We start from the raw sequence: 17,753 nt of genomic DNA, 5'->3' as shown, positions 1-17,753 counted from the left end.
TATAGTTTCACCTACATAGTACTTATAAATCCTTTGTGAATAAGTAAAGAGTGCAGGAGCCCCTGTTAAGCAGGGAGTAGAGGGGCAGACCCTTATAGTTCTTTCTAACATCTATGATTCTATGTATTCCCAAGATTCTAAAATTCAACAACTCTAAGATTCTGAAATCCTAATACCCTATGACTATGATTCTAAGATTTTGGGAATGCAGCACTTATTCCAAGATTCTAAAATTTTGTGATTATGGTCATAAGATTCAATGACTGGATGAAGCTGATTGTAACATTTTTCTATATAGTTTGAAATCATGTAACACTGACTCCAAGATTCTGAAGCTTTTAACCCATTCTGTGGCTTGGATTCTAAGATTCTCTGACTCTGACACTGACATCAAAATTCTGAGAGTCTAACATTCTAGGATTTGATGATTTGGAGAATCTATAAATACCTGCTGCTTTTGCCTGCTTCCCCAGCTTCCCCAGTTTTATTTCAATTTTGAAATCAAAAGTCAAGGACTATCCCCTGCCTAGGATTATCCCCTACTTCCAATTGTGCTTGACCATCCCTGCAGCCCATTAATCTCTATTTCCTTTTGACTTGGGAAATGCTGCATGTTGGAGATGATAATTGTTTTCCTCAAGGAGGAAAAAAAAAGATGTTGATGAGCCTCATGCATAATGTTAACCATCATTCTCCATCTCCTGCCCCTCCCCTGGGCATAGAAAGGCCCTTATCTGTGCTCTGAAGCTGGATCTCACAAGTATTCACCATGTTGCTCTCCCAGTGGATATCATTATTTCAGAACAGGAAAAAAATCACCATTCATTCTGGCATGAAGAGAGAAGCTGAGGAAAGGCCTCATCTCCAGGCCTATTCCCAAGGTGGACTGGGCCCCTGAATAGCATGACCACCATAACTGTTCTCCAGGGGTGCCCAACAACTCACTATGTAACCTTAGGTCAGCCTTAGTCTCTCTGGGCTTCAAGTGTAGAGGATCACAGAATGATTAAACAATATATAACAAAGCTTCTTTCCCAAGCACTAACCCCCACACTCATTTGTCAAATAATTAGATTAGAAGGGGAAGGCAATAAGCATTTATATAGTGCCGTCTCTGGGATAGGCCCCATCATAAATGTTTTTTTACAGTCATCTCCTTTGATCCTCACAATAACTCTGGAAGGTAAATGCTATTATTATTCCCATTAACAGATGAGGAAACTGAGGCAGACTGAGGTTACATGGTTTGCCTGGGGTAACACAGTTAGTACATGTCTGAGGTCAAATTTGAACTCAGTTCTCCCTAACTCTGGGCCAAGCATGCTATCCAATGCAGTCTTCCTGCACTAGATGGTCCTTCAGGTTCCCAAGGGCTCTGAAAATTACAATATAATACAATGAACATTCCTTAAGGGTCTATTGTACACAAAACAGGATGGTCAACATTGTGTTCAATGACTCTACTATGAGGCTAGGATTCCACCTCCACTCCAATTAATGTAATCAGAGTAGCCTTGAACACTTCCACTAAATCAATACAAATCAATGCAAAGTATAAACTAAGTATGATTAAGTCCTCAATCAATTTGAGAGGATTATAGGGTTTTAGCCATAGGATGAAAGGTGATGACTTCACATAATTGGTTGAGAAGATCTAGTCTTATCTCTCCAGTCAACCCATAAAAAACTACATGCCAGCTTGAAGTAGGCAGGTGAAAGTCTAGTGATGGACAACTTCTGGTTTGGAGGATTCCAGGTCACGGACCCTAGGAGGATTTGTGGGAGAGGGTACCTCATGCTTCTGTGGGGAATGTTTTTGTGGCTACATTCTTGCTATATACCCTCTTAGTAAATACCTTAAGGTGAGGGAAAAGGAAGAGAATAAGCATTTATGTAGGGCCTACAGTGTGCCAAGTACTGTTCTAATTAAGTCATGTTAATTGTAATAGGGGGGCACAAAGGTAGGGATTTGTGAGTAAGAAACTCAACCCTTTGGAGCTACCCCTAGAACTCTGGGAATGAATGATCAACTATCTTCTGGAAACCATTTTCACTCCCCTCTCAGTGGAAGTGATGGGATTTAGGTTTTGGGAACCCCCTTGAATCTTCCCACTTGATAAGGTATTTGCCTGAAGCCATAAGCCTTCCATTATCACTAGGCCCAAATCTCTGTTACTCTTAACCTAGCCTAGCCCTCCATAATCCAACTATTTCTCACCCTTGATTCTATCAAAATATCTATAGTCAATTCTGTTACCCTTAGGCTAGCCTAGCCCTCCATTGTCTATCATCTCCAGGTAGCCTTCAGCTATTTCCCACCTTTAATCCCATTCCTGGAGTCTGACCTCTGTCCCATCAAGATCCTCCTTAGACTCCTCCTCAAGACCCTCCCCAAGCCCTACCCTGGACCACCCCTAGATCCCTCCCACAGTCTTTCTGTATATAAGATCTATCTTGCCTCCATGAAGGTACTGAGATTCAATCTAGTTCAGACTTAGTCTGTATCATATTGTTCTGGCCTGCTTGTCAATACAAATGCTTAGGCTCTTTAAGAGTCTACCCATTAAGGGGAATCTTTAATGAACTTTGCTTTATGTTGGCTGAGAGAAGACTTGAGTCGAATTCATTTGGCAGGACCCAGCGTGTTAATATTTTGGGGCCTTGTGCACCCCTAAACCCTAAGCCTTGAGAGAAGTGGGAACTGGGGAGGTAACTCTGGAGGGGGTGGTACACATTGACTCTTCATCATTGTGAATATCTCATAAGCCTGAATCAATAAGAAGTTCTAGATATGTAAACCAACCTCCTCCTGTGGCTTATTTCAATGGCTCTGGGCATGCTAGATATGAAATGTGGCACCTCAAGTCTTCTGGGAAGTCCTGTGGGCCTTGTGAACTCTTGTACTTTAGGACAACAACAAACACTGTGAGGAAGCTAGCACAAGCAGGATTATCCCCATTTTACAGATGGGACACTGAGGAGATGATCAGCATAATGCCCCCCCCCCCCAGTCATACCATGAGCCTGGCATCACAGCTGAAACTTGAACCCCACTCTGCTGCTTTCCACCACAGACACTGCCTGGAATGTTCTCTCTCACCCAAGCACAAGGAAAAAGTGGGCAGAGGAATTTAAAAAATAAATTAATAAATGAATGAATGAGAATAAAGAGTTTATAGAAAAGAGAAAGAAAAAATCGTTGACAAGCTTTCCGATTCCAAGGCAGTAATTATCATGCTCGCCTTTCCTGGAGTGGGTGGGAGGAAGTGAGCAGTCCATGAATATGGGGTGGGGAGAAAGGGGGAGACAGGTTGGATCCAAGCCAATGGCCAACCCCTCCCTACCCCCAGCCATAGCTTTGGGAAATGGAGATCTGATTTTAAAGGGCCCAGAGCTATTCCCTCAAAGATGGAGGGGGGAAAGCAATGGGAGAGAATACTTAGCTGATAAAAAGAACACATTCCCATTGAACATTCATAGAATTTAGAGCTGAAAGGGACCTTAGGAGATATCTAGTTCTCAGAAAAGGGAAATGATTTACCCAAAGTCATACCAAGAACAAGTGTCACCACTAGTTCAATCAATAAACACTAATTCAATGCATACCATGTTCTGGGAACATGCTAGGCGCTCAGATCACAAAGACAAAGATGAAAACATTCCTACTAAGAAGGAGCTGACCAGTTTGCAAAGTTTTCTTCAGGAATCTGTGCTGGGAAGGATGATTGCTTTTATTCTGCATATAAGGTGAGGTAAGACACCCAACCAACTGTCATACAGTTAGTTGGCAAAAATCAGTCCCAGAAGAAATTTGTCTTTCTAGGATTTCTTATCCCTCTGAGCTCTTCCAGCCCAGCCAGGCTCAGACCCGCCCAGTCCAGGGTTCTTTATGTAAAAAGATCCTTTGGTAATATGGGGCATGATCCTCATCTAAAGCCCCTTCTGCCTTTCCAGATACTATTTCCTCCAGGAAGCTCTAGCCCTGATTCACTAGAGCAGCTTCATTGAACCTCTGAGGCACTAGGAGAAAGAACTAAATACTGTTGTTTATATTTCTACAGCATTAAAGTTTAAGAGGAACTTTTACAGTAGACGTAAATGAGGACAAACCCAGGTACGGTAATCCCATGTTACAGAGGAGACTGAAATACAGAAAGACAGGGTGATTTGTCCATTAAATGTCAGAGCCCCGATTGAACCCACATCCTTCTGCCTCCAAACTATGACATTTAGTGCATGACAATCGCAGAATCACTGAATCTGAGTTGGAAGGAACTTCAGCAGCCATGTTGCCCAACCTATACACAAAAGGACTACTCACTTTACATGTCCCCTGTCAGGCTAACTGATCATTCAGTCTTAATAGAAGACCTCCAAGGAGGGGGAACCCACCCCCTCCACAGGCTGCCCTTTCCACTTCTGGACAAGAATAATCAATCATAGAATAACAGAATCACACGTGGAAGACATCTCAGAGACCATCTCCTGGAGTTCTTAACCTGGGACTCTGTGAACTAGATAGAGACATACATACATACACAGATATAGATGGTATAAATATATATGTGTGTGTGTGTACATGAAAATATATACACACATAAACATATACTGACAACTCTTTCAATATAATTGAAATTTCCTTTGGTTTCCTTTGTAATCTGATGGATTTAATTTTTTCATTTAAAAACATCATTCTAAGAAGGAGTCCACAGGCTTCTCCAGAATTCTAGGGAAGTTCAGAACACAAGAGTAAGAAGCCCTAACCTAACTAAGCCAACTTCCCACCACATGGATGAGCACCCTTGATAGCCTCCCTTCCAAGGGGTCATTCAGTCGTCTTCTGAACAACTGCAGTAATAGGGAATGCAGTACTTCTCCGTACTATCATAGAACAGTGCCAAAGGTTAGGCAGCTCTTCCTCATGCTTAAATTTAGTTCTCTTGGACTTTGTGGCCTCACTTCTAGTTCTACTACCCTCATGGGCCTCAGAGAACAAGTCTGCTTGCTCTGCCTCTACCTCTAAGAGAGGGTTTGAAAGTTAAGTAGTTGATGAAGTGGGTGCTGGGAGCTAGCTGGACAGCACCTTGGAAAGGACAGTAAAGTTGGCCCTGAGACTATGATTCATGGGAAGGGGTGAGGGTGGATATCTGAGGAGGGCAAACAAGTGGCAAAGAGAAGTCCGGGGGGTCAAGAAGCAAAGATGCAGCCAACTAGGAAGGACAAGACTATTGCAGCCCTACCAAAAGTCTGACTCTACACAGAATGAGAGCCTCACATGTAGGACCAACAGCATCCAGTAACATTCTAGACTTACCACAATGCTCTACCTTCCATGCACTTAACATTTCAGCCAAAAGGGACTGCTAGCCTTTCTTTGATTTTTTCTTGCCTTCTCCCAGAACACAATATCTCCCCATTCATGGGACATACTCCTTCTTTGGCCTGTTGAAATCCTTTGCCTTTGAGACTCAGCTCAGGTGCCACCTCCTCCAAGAAGTATTCCCCAATGCAGGATGCCGAAAATGATCTCTTCTGAAGGCCGCTTTGCCAGGTCTCTTTTGTACCTATCACACACTATTATTATGCTGCTGTATAATCCTCATCTGCATGGCCCCTGTCACTCTCTAGATGGTAAGATTTATGAGGGCAGGTGTCATCAAGAAATGTGGGTTTGAATTTCATAACTTTTGTGATCTGGGCAAGTCATTGTACTTCTTTGAGACTCAGAGTATCAGTTGTTTGCTAATTTATATAATGGAGTCAGTAATACCAGCCTCACCCATCTCACAGGCCACTGCCATGTGAATGATTATTATCTACACTTTGAGCTGCCCCTGACAGAGTGGTGTGCATATATGGATCTCCTCTGCATAGAAATAATAAATTAATGAATGGATCATAAACTTGGGGGTCCCAAGTGTTAGTGCCCTCCTTGTCTCAAAACAACCTTATCTTACATAAACCTTGTACTGACTTACCTGTGCACATGTTACTCTCAAACCCTAACAGAACATAAGTTCATGACACTTGAAGGTTATGTAATTTCACTGATGTGGGAACACCTTTTACTAATGCAAACTGCAGCCCCTCTGTACTATCTTGAAAAGTTGCTATAGTCAACCTTGAAAAGTTTCTCGTTTGGGAGAAGCAGACAGAGCCTGCATCTCATTGGCATGACAAGTTCCTCAGAGGTAGTGACCATGTCATTTTTCATCGTTGTGACCTGAGAGCTGAACTGAGGGTCTTGCATGTAGCAAGGGTCTTCTGGATTACTGAATGGGGATCATACTGTAGGAGGGTCGTCTTGGGGGTACATGGGGTCATCAAAGAGGCCACTGTACCTACCCCATCCCACTTACCCTCTGGACAAAGACAACAGTATAATGGCAGGGACTGGCAGGGGGAGGTATCACAGACACAAGAGAGACCAAAGGAAAACAGAAAGAGACACAGGGCAGTGCTGATGGTGACAAGAACAGCAATAGAGATAGAGGAAAAACTCAGGAGCAAGGGAGGCTTAGGATAGGAAATGCATCTGTCCAAACAGACCTGTGACCTTGGCCCAGAGGCCTCCATCTCTGCAGAACACCATGCTCGCCAGTCAGAGAAATCCTCAGGTATTCCCTCCCACAGAGCTCAGCATAGTCTGCATGGAGGACTGGGGAGTCATGTGTGCTCACAGGGATCCCCTCAGGCTCCAGCATCACACAGAGGGAAATAATACGCCTCTATCTGTGATCCCTTAAGATTTCCAAGTGGCCTTCCACATAGCATCCCTTCGAGGTAGGTAATGAAGGCACTGCTGTTGTCATTTGGCAGAGGAAACAGAGGCTCTTAGAAGAAAAATGTGACTTGGTCAGAGTCACATGGCTAGCTAAGGTTTGAATTCAAGTGTCCTGACTCTCAGTTCAGCATTCTTTCCACTAATAACAATACCCAATCCCACTTCAATTAATCCTTTCAGATCTACAGAGTGTTTTTCTCACCAAAGGTACTCTTGTTGCCTCTTATAACAAGAATTTACATTTATTTAATGCTCTGAAGCTCCCAAAGCAAGCCCCTTACATGCACATATCTATGGATCCTCACACTAGCCCCATGGGGCAGGAAGTATAAAGATTATTGGAGTCATCTGACAGAAGAAGAAACTGAGCTAAGGCTAGGTTTTCAGTCCCCAGAACTGCAGAACTAACAGCTTTAGCTTCAAGTCCCTTTCCATTGATTCCCCTGTGTCTTTGAAGGGCTTTCCATCCTTCCCCCCACCCCTCCTCCTGAAATATTTCATCCCATAACTTATTTTCATGGAACCACTGGAGAATGAACTTATTTGCCCTGGATACAGAAAGAGGAACAGGATGAGTAATTTGCTCAGTAGGCAATCTGAGAGAGCCCAAAATGAACAGCCATAATCCATGACTTTCTGGAAAATGTACAAAATGCCACTATCTTTGGCTAGGGCCAGGCAGCCTTTGAATGTTCAGAGATAATCCAAAATCCATTCTAGCTTCTGAATACCTCCCAGCCAAGAAAATCAAGGCTCCCAGGCCAACTTTAAGGGGGGAGCTATGCAACACTAAGCAGGTCATGTGGCCTCTCTGTGCCTCAGTTTCCTCATTATCAAAATGGAGGATCATTGTATTTATGGAGGAAGGGATCATCTAGTCCAACTCCCTCAATTTGCAGTTGGGGAAACTGAGGCACAAAGGGGCTAAAGAGATTTGCTAAAGGTCATATAGGTCGTAAGCAGAAGAGTAGGGATTCAAACTCGGGTCTCTAGCTCCAAGAGGTCTTTTCAATGAACAAACCTGACAATAATAAAAATGCATTTATATATACATTGCCTCATTTGAAGTGGTCATGAAGTTGAAATGAGATACCACATGGAATGAGCCAGCACTAGTTTATCCCTGAACCATTACTATAATAGGCACCAAGACTGCTGAACTTGGAATCAGATTCATCAAATATTTACAGCCAGAAAGAGAACTTTGAGACCATCAAGTCTCAACCCTTTCATTTTACAGGTGAGTAAACTGAGGCACAGAGAGCCAAAGTCACTTGCTCCTGCTCACACAGACAGTGTCTGGGGTGGGATTTAACCCACATTTTCTTGGCTCCAAGTCAAGGCCCTAGCCACCATGATAAGCTGCCTCTTGAGACCTGGCTGAAATTATAGCAGCAACCTCTGCTTACAGTGTGACCCTGAATAAGTCACCACTCAAGATCCAGTCTTTTCCCCTGTAGAACTGGAATAATAGTTTGACTCCTTACCTCACAAGGCTAGTGAAAAAAAGTATGCTGTAAAGTTTAAAGCACTGTAGAAACAGGAATTTATTATAATATGGGCATCATTCTTGACCAGCCACAATGAGGCTGATGCATCCTCCTTCTAACCACAACAAATCATGATGATGAAACAAAGGGCAATTTTCCAGAAAGGAGATCCTGTGCTCTCATGCTTTTATTATTGTTGTTGAGTCATTTCAGTGGGATCTGGATCTCTGTGACTCCATTTAGAATTTTCTTGACAAAGATACTAGAGTGATTTGCCATTTCCTTCTCTAGTTCATTTTACAGTTGAGGAAACCAAGGCAAACAGGGTTAAGTGACTTGCCCAGGGTCACACAGCTAATAAGTGTCTGAGGACAGATTTAAACTGAGGAAGAGGAGTCTTCCTGATTGCCAATCCACGGCTCTATCTACTGTACCACTTAGCTGCCCCATCCTCTTTTTAGGACAGCTATGACATCACAATGTCCTCTCTTAGGGGCAAAACACCTGAAAAGCTTCATGGTTTGCCCCATTCTGTTTTCTCCAATACTCTCTGATGTCCACGTAGGAGATGAAAGACAGAAGACATCAGCCAACAGGCTAGACAAGAAAAGACAGTTTTTGTATGCATGAATCACCCTTCTGTTTTCATGTCTGTTCCCAAGGCTCAGGACATCTTTGCTTAAATAAGACCCTCTGCTTTAATGAGCTCTATTAGAGCTTAAAAACATTCACTCAGCTGTAATCCCTGGAGGAAGACCCATGAATTTGACATTTCTAATAAAATTGTGCTCTCCTAATGTTTCACAGAATCAAAGATTTAAGGATAGGAAACTCTTCAGTGGTCATCTAGTCCTAGCCATTTCATCAGGGCTTCTACCACAGCAGAAGTATTTACTATATAATAAACACTCAGCCCCACAAAGAGAAGTATCAATAGAAGCACAGTTCATAAATGGGCTTCTCTACCAGAGACATTTGTTGGCCTACAGGTAGACTCCACATGCTTTTGCTATGAAAACAGTGACTCATTATATAACTAAACCTTGATATTAAAAATTAAATTAGATTAATTAATGAATAAATAAACTGCGTTCAAGTAATTATATAGAAACCAGATGGTTGGTGATGGTCTGAGCTAATGGTGCCCTATAACATTTGCTTATTACTGCGCCACCACAGAAATTAAAAAAAAAATTATTATGTAAGGTAAACCTGGATTATTTGGCATGTCTTTTTCTTTTCCTCCGGGACTCGCTGGTTTTGATATAAGCACCTCTTTATCAGTCAACCCAATACACTGCAGGAGGATCCTAATGAGGATATGTTTACAGTTTTTATTTCCACATGGGCCAACTGTCTTCCAAGGTACCAGACTGAGCCCTAACCCTGGTCACAGAAGAAACCCTCATCTAGGCTGACAGACAGACAAACAGACAGCTGGACAGGTAGGGACCAGGAACCAAAAGACAGAGAGACGTGGGCGGAGAGAGAGAGATGGATAGACAGATAGCATTTACTTACTAGGTACCAGACCTGTTGCTAAGTGTGGCACACACAAATAAGATCCTCCTTGCCCTCAAGAGGTTTACATTCTAATATGAGAGCTGGAAGGGGGGGAGGGAGGGAAAGGGCAATGTAAGGGGAATCTGGTGGAAAGATGGCCATAAGGGTATAGAGGCCTGGTTTCATACACAAATGCTCAACTATCAGAGCCCATCATCCCACAGGCAGAGTCCAAGGTTTTCAGGGAAGATAGAGATAATGGCCAGCGTGTAGGCAGCATGGTGTGGAGATAGCCAGGACAGGATCCCCCACTATGTACACGACACCCACCTGCCTTCTGCTCCTCTGTGCTCCTGTGGTGACCACCAAGGGAAGTTGGGTCTTGGATTTCTCTGCTATTTTCTGTCAGACAAAGAATTGGAAGGAGGTGAGGAAGGAGGCAAGTAAACAGAGAGCTTCTGGCTAGGCCCACAGACATACTCATGCTCACTTGTTTCCCTGTCACCCACCCTCCCCCAGGGAATGGAGATGGCCTAGGACAGAGAAACTTGGGCTTTAGCCCTGACTCAACAACTAGTGAGCTCTGTGGCCTTGAGAAACAATCCGAGGGTAGGAGGAACAACCAGCCTAGAGGTTATCTGGGTCACAGTTTCAGTACTTTATTAGTTCTGTGACTGAACATAAGTCCCTTCGTCTCTGTGGGCCTTACTGTCCTTATATGTAAAATGGGAATAATAGTCACACTTTCTATCACACATGACTGTTGTGCTTTGGAAACTCTAAAGAGTCACAGCAATGTGAACGATTATTGTTGCTGTTATATTATTATACTCTAACATGTTGGGAACTCAGTTTTCTTATCTGTAAAACTATTGTAAAACATTCTTATCTATAAAACTGGTCTAGGGTCCCTCACAGACCTAATTTAATTTAATACTATTCTACAAGAATTCACTCACTGCCTATGGTGTAGTATAAAAACGTCCCTACCTATGAGTCTGACTGCCCCCAAGTCTAACCTTGGATAAACCATTTCCCCTTTCTGGGGCTCAGCTTCCCCATCTGTACAATGAGAGGAGGCAGAGGTAGGCCTAGATGACAGATGAGGTCTCTTAGTTGTGACACTGTCTTTCAAGGGCCTTTCTAGCTCAGAGACACTATGTCCTGGCCTTCAAGAAAGCCTCGGGCTAAACTCAAAGGAAATGATTTGTGGGGAACTACAGTAACAAAAATAACAAAAAGACAACCCCCACCACAGATTATTGTTATAATGGATACGATAACATTTGTATTACATAGCTCATAGAGTTCCTCTAAAGAAAGCACTTGAAAACCCTTAGGTCTTATTATTAGACTTCTGTGACTGTCCAATGAATGGAATGGAGGCAGAATATGTATAGAGATATGCCTTAGCATAGCGACCTTTGGGAAGAGGAAGAAGCATTTGAAAAGCCAACAAAACCTAGTGAGCACATCTCAGGGAGGACAAAACATAGATCACAGAGAGTTAAAACTGGAAGGGACTTTGGGATATAGACTATCAGAGCTGAAAGGGAACTTAGAACAGAAAGAACCTCAAAACCTAAAACCCAGAACCTGGAATCTTAGATCCAGAAGAGACTTTAAGCACAGAATGCCCAAGCTGGAAGGGACTTCAGAATGTTAATATTTAATATTTATGGTTTGTAAAGGGCTTTACAAATAAGTCATGATTCTCAAAAAACAAGACAACAAAACAAAAAACCCTGTGAATTTGCAAATGAAAGTATCATTAGTCCCATTTTGCAGGCAAGGAAACTAAGGCTCTGAGAAACATAGTGATTTGTCCAGGGTCATATAGTCAAGGGCACAGTCCTGTCGTCTAAGAAAGTGAGGAAGGGCACAGCACCAGGAAGCACTGAGCCGAAGATCTGAATTGTGGTCTCCTGACTCCAAATCCAGCACCAGACTTCACAGATTGTCAAAGAAGTCCTATCTACATCTCTGGGGTGTGGTGACAAGTGGATGAGCTAAGGGAATGGGGAATGGGCTTTAAACACCCCCAAAAAGGGCCATAGAGATGTGAGGCTTTATTCAAAGCAAATCTCACTGGGCTCTGGGCTACCCCACTTTGGCTATTACAGAATCTTTTCCTGAGGGCAGTCCAGTAATTCTCTAAGCTTCAGGTTTTTATCTGTTAAAAAAAAAAAACACACTATCTACTCTAGAGGGTCATGGTGAACAAAATAATTGGGAATGTTTAAAGTCCTATATAAACGAAAGGTATTTTTATCATTATTATTCCCCCTCTAAGGCACGCTGTAGGGGAGTGGGGTAATGATCCCAGAGCCCTCACCTTCTGAACAGGTCCATAGCGCTGGAGAACATCCAACAGTTGATTCCTTAGTCGGTCTAGCTGAAGGCATTCTTGCTGCAAGGAAAAGAGCAGAGAATGGATGAGGGGCACTCCTCTGGTTAATGGGCTTCCTGGGCCACTGTCATGCTCACTACCACCATTCACTCCACCCCAGAGAACTAAAGGGGTTCTAGAACCTGAACTTGTACCATTATTTACAAAAATAAAGGCTTGATAGATGATATGGGATTTAATGGAAGGATGACTGCCCTGCCAATCACTGTTGAATGCCAGAAGAAGCACTGGCAAAATGCGGTCCTGAGACTGTCAGTATTCACAGTTATTAGTGATACCTCCTGACTCAAATCTGAATTTATAAAGGATCATAACTCTAGAGCTAGAAGGGCTCTCAGAGGCCATCAAGTCAGTCCAATCTCCTCATTTAAGTGATTTGTTTTGTGTCAAAGATGTATGCAGGATCAGTCAGGAGTTGAACCCTGATCCACTGACTCCACTGTCAGTGCTCTTTCTATGTTTTAAAATAATTCTTTAAATTAACAAACCTACTTTCTCTTCCACCTCTCATCCCATTAAAAAGGGGGGGAGAGAAAGAAAAACACTTTCCTTTTAACAATTATACATACAAAAAACAAAACAAATTTCCTCATTGGCTATAAACAAACATTGTGTGTGTATATATTTATATATGTGTGTATGCATACATATAACAGACATGTATGTACACGTGTGTATATGTACACATGTACACTACACACATATTTACACATATATGTAAACATTCTCCACTCTGAATCCATCCCTTCTCTGTCAGGAGGCAGAAAGCATTCTCTTTCTCCTCTGGATTCATTGCATTGATCAAAGTTCTAAAGTCTTTCAAAGTTGCTTCTTGTCTTACAGCATTCATGGTATTGTATAAATTGTTCTGGTTTTCCTCATTTTTTATTCTTCATCAGTTTATACATTTTATACATTTATTATATTATTTATATACTATGTTATTATATTATAATATAATATAAATAATATTATATATGTTATTATTATAACCATTTATACAATTGTTCTGGTTTTCCTCATTTTTTATTCTTCATCAATTTATACATTTTATACATTTTCAAAATGGGTCCCTTCTATGACACTGATGTTACAGTATAAATTCTTCTGGTGCTGCTCACTTCACTCAGCATCAGTTCATACAAGACTTTCCATGCTTCTTTGAAACCATGTACAGAGTAGCTTCATTTCTTATGCTGTTTGAGCACTGTATCACATTCATATACTACCGTTTGTTCAGCCATTTCCCAGATTAGCATCCCTTTACTTTCCTTTTTTTTTGCCACCACTAAAAGCGCTGCTAAGAATATTTTTGTACATAAAAGATCATTTTTCTATTTCTTTGATCTCTTCTAGGTATAAGTCTAGCAGCAATAGAGTTGGGTCAAAGGATATACGTTGCTTAGAAACTTTTTCTGTATCATTCCAAATTGCATTCTGGAATGGCTGTACCCATTCACAAGTCCACCAACCAGTGCATCAAAGTCCCTGTTTTCCTACAACTATGTTTCCTTTTCTTTTTTGTCAATTTTGTCAATCTGGCGGGTGTGAGGTAGAACCTCAGAATTGCTTCAATTTGTTGTTACTGTCATTCAGTCATTTTTAGTCATGTCTGACTCTCTGTGACTCCATTTAGAGTTTTCTTGGAAGATACTGGAGTGGTTTGCCATTTACTTCTCCAGCTCATTTTACAGATGAGGTAACTGAGGCAAACAGGGTCAAGTGACTTGCCCAGGGTCACACATCTAGTAAATGTCTGAGGCTAGAGTTGAACTCATGAAGATGAGTCTTTCTGACTCCATGCCTGGCATGCTCTCCACTGTGCCACTTAGCTGCTCTTGCTTTAATTTGCATTTCTCTAATGAATGATTTTTTTCCCACATGACTACAACTAGCCTAAGTTCCTTCCCTTGAGAATTTAATGACACAGGAAGACCCTTAGACCTATCAATTGAGAAATAGTTCTTATTTTTATAAATTTGACTCCATTTCTTATATATCTTGGAAATAAGAATTTTATCAGAGAAACTTACATTTTTTTTCCCCAGTCATATTCATTTTTCCCTTTTAATCTTAGCTTTATTGGATTTGTTTATGTAAAAACGCAATCAAATTTCATGTCATCAAAATGATCCATTTCATCTTTGGGGATTCTCTCTATCCCATTTCTGGTTGTGAATTTTCATTTTATCCATAAATCTCATAGGTAATTTTCCCATATTTCTTTACCTTGTTTGTGATGTGAGCTTTTATAGCTTTAGTCACATCTTTATTCAGAGCTTATCTTGGTGTGTGGTGTCAGGTGTGGCTCTAAACCCAATTTCTGCCAGAAGCTGGCCAGTTTTTGTCAAATAATGGGTCTTTAACCCAGTACTTGAGGTCTCTGTGTTTATCAAACACTGGGCTACTGCGTCATTTGCTTCTATATGCTGTGAACTTAATCCGTCCAACTAACTGACCTATTTTTGCCATGTGGTGTAGAGTTTGAGATGGGCCATAGCCCTTGCCAGTATGACCTCTTGCCTTTTCATCTGTGTGCATGCCCTCCCTTTCTCCTGGTAGAATGTAATTCCCTAGATAGCAAGGACCCTTTTGTTTTAATCTTTTGGGTCTCTGCACATAGTAAGCACTTAATAAATGCTTGCTGACTGATGGACTGATTGATTGATTTCTCTTTCTCTCCCAGTCCATAATTGTGCAAAGTGCTCAACCAGCCCACAGCAGTAGAAAACCATCAAAATGGTTTGCATTTCATAATGGGTCATAAATTCTGTGTTAAGTGCACAAAGTTCTCTAGGCTATCTTTTAAACACCAACTTCTGGCATGAAACTATCATGGCATCAGATCAGTTCCCTGGCAGTTCACAGAACAGAACACCAGGGTGAGAGTCCATCAATTCATCATTAAACCACATAGGCAACTCCACAGCAAGGGCCATGACTTTCCTGGGCCTCCATGTTCTCCTCTGTAAAATAGGGGAACAGAGTAGCTTATTTCTAAGGCCTCTTAAGGTTCTGAAATTCTGTGATCATATGCATGGTCATCACCTGTATTTCAGGCCCTCAACAAACTGCTTCAGAATTTTCCTTGAGTAACCTAACCAGCTTCCCCATCTCTGACCTAATGCATTCATTTCTCCACAGGCTCCTGGATTATTCATCTCTCAGCTCTCATCCTGTTATGTCACTGTGTGATCCCACTGATGATGGTGATCCCAACAATAGCAAGGACCAACGCGGTGGTAGGGGGGCTTAGGTTGATATGAACAGTAGTTTGATTATTATGAGAGTGATGGTAATAATGGTGAGAGTGCCAATGAGGATGGTGATCCTGATGGCAATAGCACTGATGAGTAATAGCATTGGTGAGTAAACAATGATGGCAACTTCCCTTTAACAATTCAGGCCAGATATGATCAATATCTAAAAATAAAGTGAGTCAGACATCTCAGCACAGATAATGGCTGCCTTACCTGCTTACAGAACAAGGGGCACACATCTAGACAACTATGGCTGCCAATTTTTTAAATTTGGTTCCAGACTGCATGCTTAGAAAATGCTCATAACAAAGAGTGTGACTATTTCACTGAACAGGGAACAACCAATTTACTGGGAAGTGTGTTTCAACTCAATTTAAAGGCAAACTTTCCATCAATCAGAGCTGACCCAAAACTGAATGAGATTTCTAGGAAGAGTGCGTTCCTCATCCCTGACTGTACAAGCAGAGGCTGAATGACATCTTGGCAGGCGGCTAATGAAAGTGATTCCTGGACCAGGAGGGAAGTTCCTCATCCCTTGATTGGTGGGATTCAAAGACATCTACACAAGGTTTGCAGTTCTTTGGGGCTGGCAAGAAAGCCCAAAGCTGAATCTTGCCCTTTCTTACATCCACCTTGCCAATGGCATGACGCTCTAACCACGGCACGTACCTGAGATGAGCCCCGGAAAAACTCTGACAGCTGCTTGATGGTACTGACGCTGGCATAGATGGTTTTATTGGTCTCCTGCTGTGACGTATGCCTGGGGAGCAAGGGGCAGAATGTCCAAGGGAGGCAAAGAGACAGAAGAGAGATTGGAAGGAGATAAGACACAGACACAGATCAGCATAGGGAGACAGAAACAAAGGAAGGAAAAAGGAGATAGAACACAATAACGGAGAGGAGCACAGAGACCAAGATAAAGGTAAACAGAGAGAGACAAAAAGAGAGAGAGAGAGAGATACAGAAATTGAGAAATATATAAAGGGAGACAAAGAGATACAGATGGAAGGAAGAGATAAAGATATAAGCAGAAAAGAAGGAATGGTAAAGGAAGTTAGAAAAGAGGAAACAAGTGTGAGGAAAAGGGGAAAAGATAAAAGGAAAGAGGGAAGGGGAGGGGAGGAAAAGGTATAGAGAGAAAGATTGAGGGAGTTGGAGGGAATTAGGACAAAGAGAGAGAAAAGAAAATTTACAACTGAATTTCCAGGCCAGGGGTGGTTAATAGGGGTTCCCAGACTAATAGGAGCAGCATCATCTATAGAAGGCGATTTTCCAGGTATGCAAATAGCCAATACCAACTCCCTTCCCCCTGTATGTACAGCAAGATCTGGGTGAGCAGAGGCCATGATTGTTAGCAGGACTAGGGTCCAAATGTGATGATGCTTCTCAAGTCTGCCTTCAAACATGCCTTTATTCTAATCCTATACACTATTCCCTTAACTGCCTCACAGACCTTTCCTCTCTGCCCCTTTGGCATCCCTATCAATCCCAGCAGTGGAACACAGGGCTACAATTGAGCCTGGGGACTCAGATTCCACCACTATGTATTCTTGGGCAATAGACTGCCTGGACTAGAATCAGGAAGACCTGTGTTCAAATCCGGCTTCAGACACACACTAGCCTTGTGATCCTGGGCAAATCACTTAATCTGTTTGCCTCTGTTTTCTCATCTGTAAATGGGAATAATATAAGTATCTATCTCTCAGGGTTGTTGTGAGGATCTAATGAGATAATAATTGGAGAATGCCTAGCACAGGGCCTGGCACATACCATGTTTCCCCGATAATAAGACCTATCCTGAAAATAAGCCCTCCCCTTACTGTGTAAGATTCCTCTAAAATAAGCCCTCCCCCAAAAATAAGCCCTATTGAGATCGCTACTGTAGTGAAGGTGATCCCCTGCGCTACACGCTACATTACGGTACCCTCTGTATGCACCATTCCCCCCCCCGGGTGAAACGCACGCCGCGCTCCGAGCTGCATCCAATCAGAGCTGTAGCAGTGAGCACGTCATCCTGTTCTTCCCCAGTGATTTGCTTATTGAATAAAGGTACATTTTTTTGTTCACATTTATCTGTTTATTAAAATTTCTGTCAATGTTCATTAAAATAAGCCCTCCCCTGAAAATAAGCCCTCTGGTGTTTTTCTGTCCAAAAAAATTAATAAGACAGTGTCTTATTATTGGGGAAACACGGTACTTAAGTGTTATATAAATGTTAGTAATTATTACGATGATGATAAGGATACTTGCATTGGGAATCAGGAGATCTGGGTTCTGGTCCTGGTTCTTGACTCATATTTTACTGA

General features: G+C 42.0%; 1 protein-coding gene across 1 annotated transcript in view; it reads right to left on the bottom strand.

Annotated features, from left to right (window-relative positions):
- TSNARE1 (t-SNARE domain containing 1) overlaps window positions 1-17,753 on the bottom strand; it is a 227,885-nt gene that overhangs the window by 42,581 nt on the left and 167,551 nt on the right. Inside the window, exons 6-8 of the mRNA XM_069080942.1 lie at window positions 16,117-16,207; window positions 12,113-12,187; window positions 10,108-10,179 (exon numbers count right to left, since the gene is read on the bottom strand). Coding sequence (XP_068937043.1) covers window positions 10,108-10,179; window positions 12,113-12,187; window positions 16,117-16,207 — 238 coding nt within the window. The remainder of the gene's footprint in view (window positions 1-10,107; window positions 10,180-12,112; window positions 12,188-16,116; window positions 16,208-17,753) is intronic.

Source organism: Petaurus breviceps, unplaced genomic scaffold (assembly GCF_028583685.1).
Source record: "Petaurus breviceps papuanus isolate PSGF00001 unplaced genomic scaffold, PetGlider_PUasm1.0 98, whole genome shotgun sequence".
NCBI classification, from domain to species: Eukaryota; Metazoa; Chordata; class Mammalia; order Diprotodontia; family Petauridae; genus Petaurus; species Petaurus breviceps.
This window is presented reverse-complemented; position numbering and strand designations above follow the sequence as displayed.